This window comes from Balaenoptera borealis, assembly GCF_965194805.1.
Source record: "Balaenoptera borealis genome assembly, chromosome: 8".
Lineage (NCBI taxonomy): Eukaryota > Metazoa > Chordata > Mammalia > Artiodactyla > Balaenopteridae > Balaenoptera > Balaenoptera borealis.
In genome coordinates, this window is record NC_138865.1 from 94,740,541 (window position 1) to 94,755,789 (window position 15,249).

Here is a 15,249-nt window from a genome sequence, read left to right on the forward strand (position 1 = left end):
CAGCTCATCTATACTGTGCTAGGGCCCACAATGGGCAGGGGGTGGAGAAGCGGCAGGAAGCCTTGCCCTGAAAAGCAAATCTGTTTTTGACACTCTAAGCTTACTTGGTCAAGTGTTGTCTGAGAGACAGAGTAGTCTTCTATGTGGAGTCGCTTTTTGCTCTGGGAAAGGATGCTGAAAATCCTGGCCAGGGAAGACAGTGAAGAGGGAAGCTGGTACTGCAGCATGTTCCGGTGCTTCTCCTTCAGCACGCTTCCTGGGAAGGCGAGTTCAAAGAACTCCTGGACAGGCTTCAGGTCAGGGTTGGACCCTGCTATTCGTACGACTATTGTATAACCATCTCCAAACCTGAAAGCAGGAAAAAGAAAGTCCAAATGGAAGACCCTCGGGAAACTTCTCAAAAGAATATTTAACTCTGAGAACCCCACTTGGGCCATGAAAGAGAGAGGTCCCTGCCAGACCCAGAAATAAGTTTCAGAGAGCAGGAACCAGTGGTCACGTACTGAATACCTATTCTATGTGAGCTGCCTTGCTGAGGGCTTTAGACATGACTTCACTGAATCCTCACCTAGACCTGTGAGGTCTGTCAGATGTTACAGAGAAATTGAAACCGAGAGAGTCAGTCACTTGCTCATGGTACGTAGCTCAGAAATGGTGGGGCCAGGGTGTGGACCCAACTTGTGCTTGACTCTGGAGCCTATGCTCTAACCTTACTGGCACATATAAATCTTCCCATTACATCTCTATAACAAAGCTAGAAAGTAGATATTCCTAGAACACTGCCTCTCAGAGAGGTTAAATAACTTGCCGAAGTGCACACAACCCAATAAAAGGTAAAGACAGAATTTGAACGCAGCTCTGTTTGACTTCAAAGTCCTCATTCTTTCCACTATACCATCTTGTTCAGTTTATTTCCCTTTATTTTAGAGCCACCATGTATACACTCACAAAACAATAAATACACGATTTCTCAGTATGTGGGATCCCAAAGAAACCATCTTTGTTACCTATTTTTCAGATGCTGGACACTGCCAAGACACCTGAACCGCCCATTGACCATAATTGCCATCCTAGTGCAAAGAGCTTCACATTCTTCCATACTGTGGGAAAACAGAATGAGGCTTAGTTTTAGAGAGATGCTTCTATAACCATCAGAACATCACCATGACATCTGGCATTTCAAAGAAACAGATCCCCAGCTTCCTAGGGCATAATTGCATCCTGCTACAAATACATGAAGATGTAGGGAAAACGCTGTTCACTGCTGTGCTGTTTATAATCGTGAAAAAAGTTGGAAATGATCCAAATGTCTACACAAAAGAGGAATGGTTAAATAAATTAAGGTATATCCTAATGGAATACTATTCACTAATAGCTATAAGAAAGATGACACATCTAAATTAACTGACTTGGAATAATGTTCTCAGTATTGTTAAGGGAAAAAGAACTTAGTATATATGCTAAAGCTTGCATTTTTGTTTGTAAAAAACATATACACTGTGTATAGATTTGCATAGGGAAACTCTGCAAAGATATATTGCCCGATGACAGTAATAGCTGTCACCTAGCGATGCAATGTCAGGTGATCATAATTTTTTTTTTCTATTTGCCTTTCTGTGTTTTCTATTTTTTATACAATGATCATATATACTACTTGGAAAACTTAAAAGTTACACAACAAAGAAGCCAAGCTAAGTCTTCACTACAGACCTATGAGATGTAAGCACTACTGATCTCCCTTCCTTGATGATACTTAAGGCACAATTCCACAAGAATCGCCGGGCTTTGGGGTCCATGCCTGTGGTCGGTTCATCCTGTAATTAGAATAAAATAAGCCCTATTACGTGCTGGGAAAAAAAAAATTTAAAGATAGGTTTGGTTTTAAATTCAGAAACATCTCTGAAATAGCCTAAGTTTTAACTTACCATTCTATTTATTTCTTGATGGACCAAAGAACCAGACCTTACATACATGAATATTTCATACTGTTTGCAACCAGTTCACTTTTACACGTGTCACTGAAGTAGAAAACTCAAATTTAATTTTTTATGAAATGAAATTTCTCCAAATAAACAGAAAGGGAAGGGGAAAAGTCATTTAGTTTCAACCATCTTTTCATGACTGACAAGTATATACTAAAAATTATTTTTGTCTGAAATGTCTACTGAAGTCAGTTTAAGGTTTGGGTAAAATTCCTTTTCTTTTCTTTTTTTTTAATTCTAGTTCACTCTGGCTTAGCCTGTTATACTGTACTTGCTAGTCTTAGAGAAACAAATTCCAAATCCAAATAGTCTGGATAACTTTAAAGCCTCAGCCCAAGGCTTCTTCCTGTAATAACTTCAGTGCTCTTCTCCTCTACAGAAGAAAAAGGATCAAGGGCCACTGTCAGTCTGACCTTCTGTTTTCCATTTATCTGTATGTAAGGAAATATGACCCAGGTGCTACCTTGGGGATCCTAAAGCTGTATCCACACTCTCAGTCTTCAGGGGATGAACACATAGATGGCATATAGAATGGTCCAGAGAAAGGTCAAATCACACACCCAGCCTCAGCCGCACCTGTTGGGGTTCTCCATGCTAGAGAAACAAGGTCCCTGGAGTATCTCCTCTTTTGGAGCATCTGAGCACATGTCAGAGCCACCCCAGTGTGTGTCAAGGAGAGGGACGAGGGAGCCTCCCTCTGGTTCTCTGAGGCTGCCCTGTTGTTCCTCATCGGGGGAGGGGGGCTTGCCATTGCCAAGCCAGTCATGCATGGCCTGGACACCAAGGACTTTAGAAAAGAGATGTCTTCCATTCAGGCCAGAACAAAGTTTTCCATTCACAGTCACACTCACCAGAAACACCACAGGAGGCCCGCCAATCAAAGCCATGGCCGTCGAGAGCTTGCGCTTATTGCCTCCGCTATAGTCCCCAGCATATTTTTCTCCATACTTCACGAGGCCCAGTTTCCGAATTGCCCACTCACCAACCTAAGGGTGATAAAAAGCGTCTTGACCTTTGTTGGGTTTGGGAATTTTATCATGCTTTCTTACACTTGCGTATGAAAACTCTTTCACTGAGTAGGACCAGATTCTATACAATCACGACCTGGCAAGTGTGGAGGAGCCAACAGCAGGGGGGGAAGGGCCTCGCGTGGTGGGAGCGGCACTCCCTCTCTGCCCGCCGGTGTGAGCCAGGTCACCCATCCCTGTCCCACCACCACCACGGCTTCCCACCCTGAAAGGAGCTGCAAAGAGCCAGCACTTCATATTGCTGCATCCACAAGGAAGAACAGCCTGAAGCCGATGGTCATGTGTGAAGGTCACAGCCGTAAGGTACACTGTTAGGATGCCAAGGGAGACAGGCTGGCTTTCCGGTGCCCACGGTACCTTGCCGACTTCTCTCTCCGGGACGCCTCTCAAGAGCGCCAAGAACTCCACGTGTTCTCTTCCAGTCAGCAGCTCTGTGATGGCATCGAACTGAGGGCAATAGCCCATGTTCTGATGTACTTCGTGGATGTTTGATAAGATACTGCAAAGAAAAACAAAACTGGTCAGGTTTTTAAGCATTTAGATACTCTGATCAGACCATCTTGCCTAATATTCCTATAAAGAGTGCTTGTGCCTGACCAACATACCAGTGAGCACACCTGCTATAGCTTGAAGGAACAGCCTTTCTGCCCCCAGGATGCCAGCCCCTCCTGGAAGTCAGGGTTCTGGCCTACACCCTGCCCAGTCCTTGCACCTGGCTCCCCCAGCACCTCAATCTGCAGGCTCAGTCCCATTTCAGAATTCCCAAGTCCATCCCAGCTGCGGCACCATCTTTATCAACAGCCTCAGTCACACCATCCTGGGGCTTTAACACTAAGTGTCCATCCCTGACTTGATTCTGTGGCCCAGTCACATGCACCCTGTGCTCCGTTGCTCCATTCACGTCAGAGGAGGCTCAGCAACTCGCTGTGACTTCCTCTGCTTTTTGCTGCCCATACATTGACTCGCACATGACATGATCCAGACCCCTTGGTCCCACTAAATACTCAACCCAGGAATCCTCCTGGTTTTGAAGGATTTTTTTGATCACAGACCCTCTGAGAATCTGATGACAACAAAAAATATACCTACAGACACAATTTTACATATATTGGTGGGGGCAGTTTTTAGGGCCTATGAAGCCGTTCTCGGGTTAAGGATCCCTGACGTAGGAGAAAGCTCAGTGTCACGTCCAGTCTGATAGCTGCACTTTAGCCACCTCTGGACAACCACGAGTTTGGCCCATCAGCAGTATTCATTCCTCTCTGCATATAAATTAGTACTCCCAGATCCAGCCTTTTCTAGAATTATGACTGAGGCGCTCACAGACCCTGTGCCTGGACCTCACAGCTACACTGCCCACACCAGCTCTCAGAACCAGGCACTGTGACGAACCTTGGTTTGAGCCAGTTATTGCTGCCATTGCTATGTGCCCCAGGAGCCTGGTACTAGGAACAAGACGGGGAAAGCAGGTGTGTAGCCTTAGGCCAACTAGTCTAGAAATTCTGTTCTCCTGTACTTCAGGGTAAGCAAATAGTTGATAAGAGAAAATTAACCTTAATAGAAATATTACAGCTAATCAAGGAAGAAAGAATGATAGAATTTTCAGTGTTGAAAAAAAAAGGATTCAGACAATGATTTTTAATGGCTTCTAACACCACAAGAAAAGAGACAACTGGGCATCATATGCCTCATATAAAAGTACACAGGGTCACCTCTGCAATGGCCTTGCAAAAAAGAAACTAAAAAGCCTGAATTATAGCCAGCTTCTAGATCTAAGTGCTAGTTTACAGGAAGTACGGGGAATAGAGAAACATGTTAAAGGACACACTGGAGATTCAATCAGCATAAAGCAAAATCCAGCATAAAAAAAGTCTCTAGGACAAATGTCATGGTTTCTTCAACAATTAAAAAATATAGGGAGAAAAAAATAGAGACAATTTAGAGATTAAAGATGGAATAAACTAATTATAAACAAATAAGTATATAAAATATTCCCCATTGTCTATTAAATGTTTTAAAACTGACTGGATATTTGATGATGTTAAGAAATGATTCTCATTGTTTAGGTGTGAGGATGTTGTTTTTAGAAATACAAATGAAAATATTTATTGATTAAACTGAAAATCAATATTTTTTTTAATTTTTTTAATGTATGTATTTATTTATTTATGGCTGTGTTGGGTCTTCGTTTCCGCGCGAGGGCTTTCTCTAATTGCAGCAAGTGGGGGCCACTCTTCATCGCGGTGCGCGGGCCTCTCACTATCGCGGCCTCTCTTATTGCGGAGCACAGGCTCCAGATGCGCAGGCTCAGCAATTGTGGCCCACGGGCCCAGTCGCTCCGCAACATGTGGGAATCCTCCCAGACCAGGGCTCGAACCCGTGTGCCCCGCACTGGCAGGCAGACTCTCAACCACTGTGCCACCAGGGAAGCCCCGAAAATCAATATTTAAAAAAAAAAAAAAAAGAAATTCTGTTCCCTTAAACCTCCTTTACACTGCTACTGAAAAAATGTGTAAGATGCAGAGGAGAGCCATGAGTACCTTAAGTTCCTTGCTCTTTTCAATTTTATTGGCTAGCAGCTCCTTGTCCAAATTGTGAGTCACCACCCATTAGTACATTGTGAAATAAATTTAGTGGGTCACAACCAGTATTTTTTAAATGGTGTGGTAGAGAGTAGAATAAGAAATATCAGAGTGCACTGCAAGCACGAAGAGTAGGTAATGTTTTACAAAACTTTTATTTAAGCTATATGCCTGTTTATGTGTTTTTGTGTATTTACTGGGTTGAGAGGTAAAATGTATCGATTTTGGTATTATGGGTCATGATCAAAGAGTTTGAAAGCCACTGCCATGTACCGTCTCTCCATATAAAAAGCCCAGAGAAGTCCCACGTATTTCGAGTGCTCGAGCGTAACATTGCCTAACAGGACTCTAAAGTGTACTGTACCCCTTACGATCAGACTGCTTAGTGATCTGTGCACTCTCGGATAATAGCCCATGGTGACACCAACAGTTGGCACACCCTTTAGTGAGGGCAACTTGGCAAGTATATAGATAATTTTATCTTGTAGGAATTTTCCCCGAGGAAACAACCAAGATGAATACAAGGACATATTTAACGAAAAACAGGAACAAATGTCTAACAATAAGGAATTGGTGAAATAAACTATAGGTACATGTACATAGATGCATTTTATGCAGCAAAAATTCTACATCTTAGAATACGTAACCCACTGGGAAATATAGTACAGTCATTAACAACAAAAAAAACTAATTTAAAAATCTAGATGTAGTATGATGACAATTTTATAATACATTTATATGTGTATATAAAGTAGAGAGATCTGGGGTGATGGGAATGTTCTAAAATTGTATTGTGGTAATGGTTGCACAATTCTGTAAATTGCCTAAAAGTCACTTCTTATACTCTTAAAACAAGTAAATTGTATGGCATGTAAATCATACCTGAATAAAGCTGTTAAAAAAAAAACAGAGTGAGACTAAAATGAAATGTAAATAGTAGTTATCTCTAGGTACTGGGATTATGGATGACTTTTATTTTCTTCTTTACAGTTTACTATATTTCAACATTTTTAGAAACTACACAGTATTGTTATAATCAGAAAAATAACAACATATTCATTCAAATAAAGTTTTAAAAAAAGTCTTTGTGGCAAAACATAGACTTCTTTTCTCACCTATTTTTGTTAAGAAAAGCATCTCCTCTGGTAACAGTGGTATCTCCCGTTAACATCTTGAAAGTTGATGATTTCCCAGCCCCATTGACACCTAGAAGTCCAAAGCACTGAAAAAGATTGGGTAAGTTGTATAAGTAAACTACTAAAAATCTGAATATAAATGACCCTTATAAAATAGTCACCTCAGCTTCATTTTCATGTAACATGATCCTAAAACATCATTCTTAATGAAGAGTCAACTATTTTCTTGGTCTTAAGAAATCATATAGATATTTAAACATACGTTTTATAATGAAACCATTTAAAGTGTGGGTGTATTTGTAAGTATTATTTGAGTCGTCAGGTTAAGGCCAAAGTTAATGTGTGAAAAACAGTAATGAAAGCCAACAAGTCAAATTTCACCATCTAATCTGGCTAAAGGGCATACAAGAATACACACATAAACGAGACAGGAGAAAATCTATCTTTTAAAATCTATTTGAATTTCATTATCACCAGGAATGGATCACAAAATCACTTTTTGAATGTGCATACTTTTCTTACATTGTCTGAGATTATCCAAAATTATTGCTATATGGGGCCCCCATCCTTTCAATGACTGATTGCTCCACACAGATATAAATGGAGAAGCCTTTTAAAAACCACTTTTAACCCCTTACAGACATTATTGTTTGATTGTAGTAGAGACAGTCTGAATTAATAGAGGCAAACACAAGGTAGACAAAGTGTCTTTACCTCACCAGGAGGAATGCCAACGCAAATCCTGTCGACGGCAGGTTTCCTCTTCCTTCTATATACCTGCAACAAACAAAATGCAAAAATTCATGAGCTGCAGTGACTCACAGCTGTCCCAGGCAACTGTGGAAGAGGGAATTATGACCTAAACACACCACGAAATAAGACTTATCGATAAAACTAAGTCACACATGTGATGTGCTAAAGCCTTGGTCTGTCTCTGTGGCAACTGGCTTCTGAATGACCCTGAAGCTCAAAATACAAGTGAATTTCTTTTTATTTTTTAATCTAATGTCAGACTTTTAAAAAACATATTGGTCATTAATATCTATATAATTGTCATTTAATATGTAAAGACATTGTAGATATTTTAAAAACTAAATTTTACAGGGTAATAATTTATCAAAACATTGCAAATATTGAACAGATTACAAAAAAGTGAATTTGTTGGGATTCTGGCACCTAGAAAGGGCTGAAATAGACCCTCTTCTTAAGCAATGGAGATCTACCAGCTTTTTGGACCATGAAACTCAAAATCAATCATTATTCTATCAACTTCAGCTTTGCCTCGATACACAATATTAGATGTTTTAATAACTAATACATAAATGTAAGTGTGAAAAACAAATATACTCAAGAATGAGAATTCACAGTATAATTATTTTCAGTAGGATTTCTTTAATTAAGAAGTCCCCATGGGTGTATTTTAAATAAAATTAAATTGACAGAAACTTGGTATAGATGCACATTTTAGGAAGCATGTTCTTTTTATTGAGTCAGCAAAATGCTAGTTTCCAACATATAAAGCTGAAAAAATTGAAGACAAGTTGTTATAGCCTGTCCTCATTGCCTCACCTTAGTCAGCTCCTTAACTTCCAAGATGTCATTCTGTCCTCCACCATCAAGAATTCTCTGTCTCTCCCTCCTCACATCTTCATCCTCATCATTCAGAGGAGGAAGCTTTGCCATTACAGGTCTTAGGGGGAAAAAATTAAGAAAAAAAAAACCAAATCAACTTTTCAAGTTATTTTCTAAGTCAAAGACCCAGTTTCTAAAGCAGTCCTGTAAAACCCACACTCCAGAGTTGTCGGCAGTGTTGTGGGCCGGGAGATGCCCACATGAGGAAAATCAGTTTGATTTTCTGCTTTGAGTTCAGTCAATCCAACCACCACCGGCGAGTGTTCCCTGTGTTCCTCCTCCGTGACCATCAACCAGGTGCTCTGTGAGTTCTGAGAGAAAGCTCACCTGGGCCTGATGAAGAATCGGTACTGGATCAACACAGTGATGAGGAAGAACACCACCCCCTCCACGGCCATGGCGAAGAGGTTTCGTCCCACCAAGTCCCAAGACAGTGGCGAGACAAAGCGATTCTCCCCTGGTAGACACAATGCAGAGATCCAGTCAGAATGGAGGCACCAGAGACCATGGCCCTTCCTCAAATTCAGGCCTACATTCCTAGAAATACCAATGTTTATGGCCCGTGGCCAGGAGGAAAAAATAAGGGAGTCACCACTTTCCAAATCTGATTTAGGGTAAGGTTTTGGGGAAACATACTATGAAACAGTATCAATCAGAATTTCAGAGATAACATGTATTTGAACTGTAACTTCATTTAAGAAATCTAATGTTTCCATTTTTTTTTAAAGATTTATTTATTTACTTATTTACTATTATTATTATTATTTTTTGGCTGCGTTGGGTCTTCGTTGCTGTGCACAGGCTATCTCTAGTTGCAGCGAGCGGGGGCTACTCTTTGCTGCAGTGCACGGGCTTCTCATTGCAGTGGCTTCTCGTTGCGGAGCATGTGCTCTAGGCGCGTGGGCTTCAGTAGTTGCAGCATGCGGGCTTAGTAGTTGTGGCTTGTGGGCTCTGAAGCGCAGGCTCAGTAGTTGTTGCGCCCGGGCTTAGTTGCCCCACAGCATGTGGGATCTTCCTGGACCAGGGATTGAACCCGTGTCCCCTGCATTGGCAGGCGGATTCTTAACCATTGCACCACTAGGGAAGTCCCTAATGTTTCCATTTTAATGAAACATGCCAAAAATCCTTTGTAAAAAGGCAAACAATCCAGGGTAATTTTTAGGGTCAGTATTTTAACAAATTATAAGCTTCACTAAGAAAGATTAGAAAGCACATTTAAAAGATGCCCCTTTCAATAGCATATAATGTAACCTGGTGACTCAACTCATCTGGTTTTATGTAAATATTCCTTAAAATCCTTATATATCTCCTTGTACCTCCAAGTTTAAAAAAAGTCCCTTTTCTATGCCCATTAAATAACATGGCCCATCTAACTATATGAGCCAGTCAATAAAGAATAGTAATGTGGCCACAGGAGAAATAAATTTAAAGACTCTAAATGTAGAAAGAGCTGCGGTAAATTACCTTTTTATAGACTGTGTAAAAGGTAATATATGACCCCATCTGCAGGTCCATGATTTTCCCAATAGAGCCAAAGTTTGCATCTTTCCTTCTGATTCTCTGGCCTGTATCTAATTCTCAAAGCTGTTGTTTGACTTTTCCAATGACTCTGGCAAACCCCACCAGTGGTATCAGGCACTGGGTCCAAGCTTAAGCCAATATTTTCCTCACCTCCAAAATTACTGTCTCATCTTTCAGACAAATGGTTGTGTCACAAGACCCATGCCACAGCCAGCTGTACTGACATGAGTCCTATCAGTGGAGAGAAGTCCTGTGCCCAGTCACCACCCTCTTTCCAAAACAAAGGCCAAAGTACCAAGGTCCATGCAAACTGCCATCTCTATTAAAACATCCTACAGCCACTACTGTCACTCACCAAACCTTTCCAAGGCATCAGCCATTGCCTGGTTTTTCACCATGTCAATGAGCCCCCGTCCCAGGCAAAAATGTGGGAAGATCAAGAACACCGACTTCAGGATATCATTGATGTTATTCAGCTTCTAAAAAAATAAGACAGAGAGAGACTGTCTTTCGTGATTCAGGCTAAAAATTTACCAAAGTCTAAAATATGGAAGTGAAAAAAAAATTTGATTCCCTGAGGTCAAACTGAATCTTTGAATTCAGATACCAATAAATAGCAGTAGCCATAGAGGATGATATATAACGTAATAAAATTTTGCTCTTTAGAAAATCTGGAATAACGCTATGAGTATGGGAGAAATATGAGCAAAGTTTAGAAACATGATTATATTTAATCAGAAGCTAATCCATCATAAAATATCTGCTTAGCATTTTAAAAGCAAATTGCTCATGTCTGGGTCAATACTTCCGTTTCAGGATTTTGTTGGAGTTTAAAAAATTCTTCTCGAATACATCAATCCAGCAGTGGCCAAATACCCAACACCTGAGTAAGTTGCTATGTGCCGGATGCACTGTGGCAGGGCACAGGAGAGGCAGAGATTAATAAGAAACAGTCTAGTCTCTACTCTGAGGAAAAGAAACATGGAAACAGGAAATTGCTACATAACTGGATGTGTTGTACTGGAGGCATGAACTGTGTGGGCTTTGGGAGCACAGGGAAGAGAGAGCACCTCCCATAAGGCAGGTAAGGAAAGCTTCACATTCAAGCTCAGTCATGAAGGGTTAGTGAGATACTACCCAATTCCGTGACAGAGGAGTCACAGAATTGGGTAGTATCTCACATTGTTGGTGAAGAGCTCCAGCGCCAAAGTGCCACACTGCCATTGACGCCCATGAAGAGGTTCACGCTAGTAAGGACCACGTCGGCTGTGCTGGGGATCTTGAACCAGGCCTACAGGAGTATGGAGGGTTGAAGGGACCACTCAGCCAAAGCTTACCATGTCTTGGGAAAGAGTGTGGTGGGAACTGTCAAGGAAGGGTTGTACTCCTCCGAAAGGCTTTGTGGGCTAAGTTAAGATGTCTGGATGAAGGCAATGACAACAAGAATGGACAGGGAACCTTGTTTAAGAGATCTGTAATGGGAGGAACTGGCAAGGTAACCAACTGAATGTGGGAAATAAGCAAAAGCAAAGCATATAAGATGGCTCTAATATTGCCCCAGCTGGGGTGACTGGGTAGATGGTAATGCCATCCAGCATGACAGGAATGGCAAGAGAAATACTGGGTTCTGGGGGGAAGATGATTTAGGACATGGCCAGTCTGGGGTGTCCTTCAGTTAATCTAAATGGAGCCATCCACTGGGCAAGTGAGAACATGAGAATAGAGTTCAAAAGGAGAGTCAGGGCTAAAGGTATGCATGGATGTGAGAGAGAACAATATGAGGCACTGAGAGGTGGTGGTGAAATCTTCCAGCATGAATGCCATCACCCAGAGAGAGCATCTAAAGTGGGAAACAAGATGCCAGAGAACTGAATACTGGGGAAAGCAACATTTAAACAGAAAGGAGTATACAAGAACTTGTCAAAGGAAACAGAAAAATGTGATCAGAGACATATAAGGAAAAGGAGAAGCGAGAGATGGTATGCAAACCCAGGAAAGACAGACAGACTCTGCAAAAGGACAGAGTGGTCCACGGTGTCAACACCGCAGGCAAGCGGAATAAGATCATGACTAAACACTATGCTCATCCCAGCATCTCTTTCTGCAGAGCTCACATTGTTGGTGAAGAGCTCCAGCACAAAAGTGGCCACGCTGCCATTGATGCCGATGAAGAGGTTCACGCTGGTGAGGACCACGTAGGCTGTGCTGGGGATCTTGAACACGAAGGAGGCTGGGTACATGAGAGGTGTGATGGACCACCTGGTGAGGCACAAAGACACATGTCCACTGGGTGTCCCCTGTCTTCCCCCTGACATCTGATACCATATGCCCCATCCAGAGGTGCCTTACCCATACAGCAGCAGGAGAAGGGCTAGCACAGGCAGGTTGGTGGAGGACACATAGGACTTCTGCTGGAAGCAGATGAAGATGATAATGACCAGCGTGGCAGGGACCACATAGTTGCACTAAAAGTGAAACGAGGAAATCAAGGTCACCCCTAAGTCAAAGATACAACACGTCTCAAGTCTTCATCATCATCAGACAAGAAAGGGCAGATAAACATATTGAAGAAGAACTTTGAATTAATGAAGCCACAAGAACTATTAATCAAAATACTGGACAATATGTGTTGACAAGCATTTTACCCCCGGCTGATTTTATAAACTGCACGTCCTTTCTGTCTTTCCAACAGGTAAGCCAAGGTGTCACGCTCAGTAAACTTACTGAACGATGGATTCCCAGTCAGAGTAATTTCAATTTCACAGGTAGCAAGTAAGCTGCCGTTATTCTTCCCGAAGACGACTGTGTCTGCTTCATCATTAATGCTGTATTATAGTCTGCCCAAGTTCAAGCTCACTTGTGATCTATTTATGAGGTAAGCACTCATAACATGAATGTCAGAACTGTTTCATCACACTGAGACTAATTTTAAAGTCTGTCCTGACAGTGTCTCAAGCATTAAAATGCAGAAACAAAGACTTGACCACAGGACAATTACGGGAATTCATAGCTGGCAGAGCAGAGCAGAGGCAGGGAGGTGGTAGTGGGCTTGTCAGCTGTTAGAAGTATTTGTAGCTTCAGACCACAGGGCTCTCTGTCTCAGTCCCATCCTACTCAATTGTGCTTTTCAAACAACTTAGATGAAGACATGGTTATAGCAAATTTCAGAGGTTCTAAAGCAGTGAGGGACAGATAATACACAGGAAGATAAGTGGTATTCCTGAGTCAGGGACTTGATCTTTTCATCTCCGAATCTGCAATGCCTGGCAGAGTCAGACACGTAGTGAGCAGTCAGTATGTATGTGCTTACTCAATAAAGCAATTACTGGATCAAGATAAAACCAAAACAAATGGACACTACATAAAATTCAGTTTAACGGGGATAAATATAAACTTTTATATATGTTTTTAATAACCTTTATATTTATATACAAAGCTATATATAAAGTTTGATATATATATATCAAGTTTTAGATTCGTATATAAATATAAAGGTTCAAAAAAGTCAATTGCATTAGTATACAGTGAAAGAGACCCCATAAACAATACCTGTGAAACAGCTCACTGCCAAGTTGCCAACAAGACAGTGCTGCTTCCAAGATGAAATACCCTTGGGCTGAGTAATAGGAATATGGGATAAGATCAACTCCCTCTAGACTCATAACCATTCAGACCACAGCCTGAATGTAACGTTAATTCTGGGCTTTGCTTTTCAAATGGCTTATTAACAATATGGAGCATGGCCGCAGAGAGGCAATCAGGTCAGAACAATGACAAGTCTGAGAGGCTTGCTATAATCAACACAGACATCACCATCATCACTCACATCTGTACAGTGATCTAGAGATTACAAAGTATGTTCTCATATATCATCTTATCTGGGGAAGACTTAGGATAAATGACGGATGTCTTCAAATATCTGAAGGGCTGTCCAGTGGGAGAAGAATTAAATTTCCTCTGTGTGGCCTACAAATTAATGGACCCCATAGGGAGACACATTTCAACTCCACTTTATAAAAATTAGAACTTCAGAATTCTTTGAAGTTCTCCATATTGGTCCAAATAGAAGCAATATATTACAGCTGGCATGAAAATAGATTTGCAATGGATGGATAAGCTTCCAGCAAAACATATAAAGTTTTCAAATGTTTCCTAGTAAGACAAAGAGCACCCTGACTCTGGAGGTTAAAGCTCTATCAGACAAGTTAGAGGCACTGGCTTTGAGTTTTGACTAAGTCTTCCACCTCAGTTTCTTTGAAAAGTTGTCACTTAGGGAATGAGGTGGTGGTGGTATGAATTGCAGTCCATGTGGACAGATTTCCTCTGGTGTGAGATCAGCCCTGGGCTTAAGGCTGTGTTTGGTCACATGGAAGTGTACAACTGCACCTGCCTTTTCCTCTTTTGTTCATCTTTGGACTAGCTAGAACATCTCCTGCTGATGGCCAGGAGCTCTTTCATCCATCCAATCCAGAGCCCTGATGGAGGTTTATATAGCAGCAGCAGACCAGCATTCTTACCATGTCCCAGACAAAATTGGAGAGCCAGTAGATGACAGGCTTCACTCCGCTGATGAACTGCAGGTGCTTCGCTTTGCTGACCCGCTCCTGGATCAGGAACACGACAAAGCTGGCCGGGACGAAGGACATCGCAAAGATGACACAGATGGACACGAGGACGTCCACTGATGTGGTCATCCTGAAAAAGACAGACAGTGCAGCTGAGGACTCAATCAGGGACACATACACACACAAATATTTGAAGCATAGCCCAGGGAAAAAAAATCTCTTCACCACATATATTTTATTCAGGGTTAAAGATGATTATTTTCAAGTAAAAAAAAAAAAAAAAAAAAACTCGATAATTCAAATGCAAACTGATTCTACTGAGGTCAAAAGGGTCTACTGCCAAAATGAAACTATTAAAGGAAGTCTAATAGTGGCCTAACGGCATTCACTTTGTTCCACTATTCTTGTCCTTCTATGAGCAACAAGTTGTAAATTTTCACACATAAGGGAGTAGTGTAGCTTGAAAACTTAATAAAGCAGAAATATTAGTATGAAACTATTCAAACAACAATTTCTGGCTATAAATAAGTTTGACAACAAAAGCTCGTGGCGTATCAACGTAACATGTACAAAAATTCCATCAGATCCTTATTATAAGAATAGTCTTGTAAATCCATGAAATGGGGTATAATATAAACTATTTCTCTGCATAAATGTTACATAAGCTTGGTATAAAGATCCTAGTGACATATATTGATATTCTATACGAGTGAAGCAGAAGTAATAACTGTGCCATGCTCCACATACAGGAAAGGAACCTAACATGTGTTGAATATCAACCATGTGTTGAAGGCCGGACTTGG

The 15,249-nt window shown here is 41.3% G+C and overlaps 1 protein-coding gene across 11 annotated transcripts in view; it reads right to left on the reverse strand.

The window, feature by feature from the left end:
• Positions 1–15,249, reverse strand: part of ABCA1 (ATP binding cassette subfamily A member 1) — a 177,282-nt gene that overhangs the window by 4,168 nt on the left and 157,865 nt on the right. For all 11 annotated transcript variants that reach the window (XM_082403724.1, XM_082403720.1, XM_082403726.1 and 8 more), the window contains 13 exons: positions 14,399–14,576; positions 12,231–12,346; positions 11,996–12,140; positions 10,237–10,360; positions 8,688–8,817; positions 8,298–8,418; positions 7,443–7,505; positions 6,708–6,814; positions 3,368–3,509; positions 2,834–2,968; positions 1,711–1,814; positions 1,008–1,100; positions 105–348 (listed from right to left, as the gene is read on the reverse strand). In XM_082403724.1, coding sequence (XP_082259850.1) covers positions 105–348; positions 1,008–1,100; positions 1,711–1,814; positions 2,834–2,968; positions 3,368–3,509; positions 6,708–6,814; positions 7,443–7,505; positions 8,298–8,418; positions 8,688–8,817; positions 10,237–10,360; positions 11,996–12,140; positions 12,231–12,346; positions 14,399–14,576 — 1,702 coding nt within the window. The remainder of the gene's footprint in view (positions 1–104; positions 349–1,007; positions 1,101–1,710; positions 1,815–2,833; positions 2,969–3,367; positions 3,510–6,707; positions 6,815–7,442; positions 7,506–8,297; positions 8,419–8,687; positions 8,818–10,236; positions 10,361–11,995; positions 12,141–12,230; positions 12,347–14,398; positions 14,577–15,249) is intronic.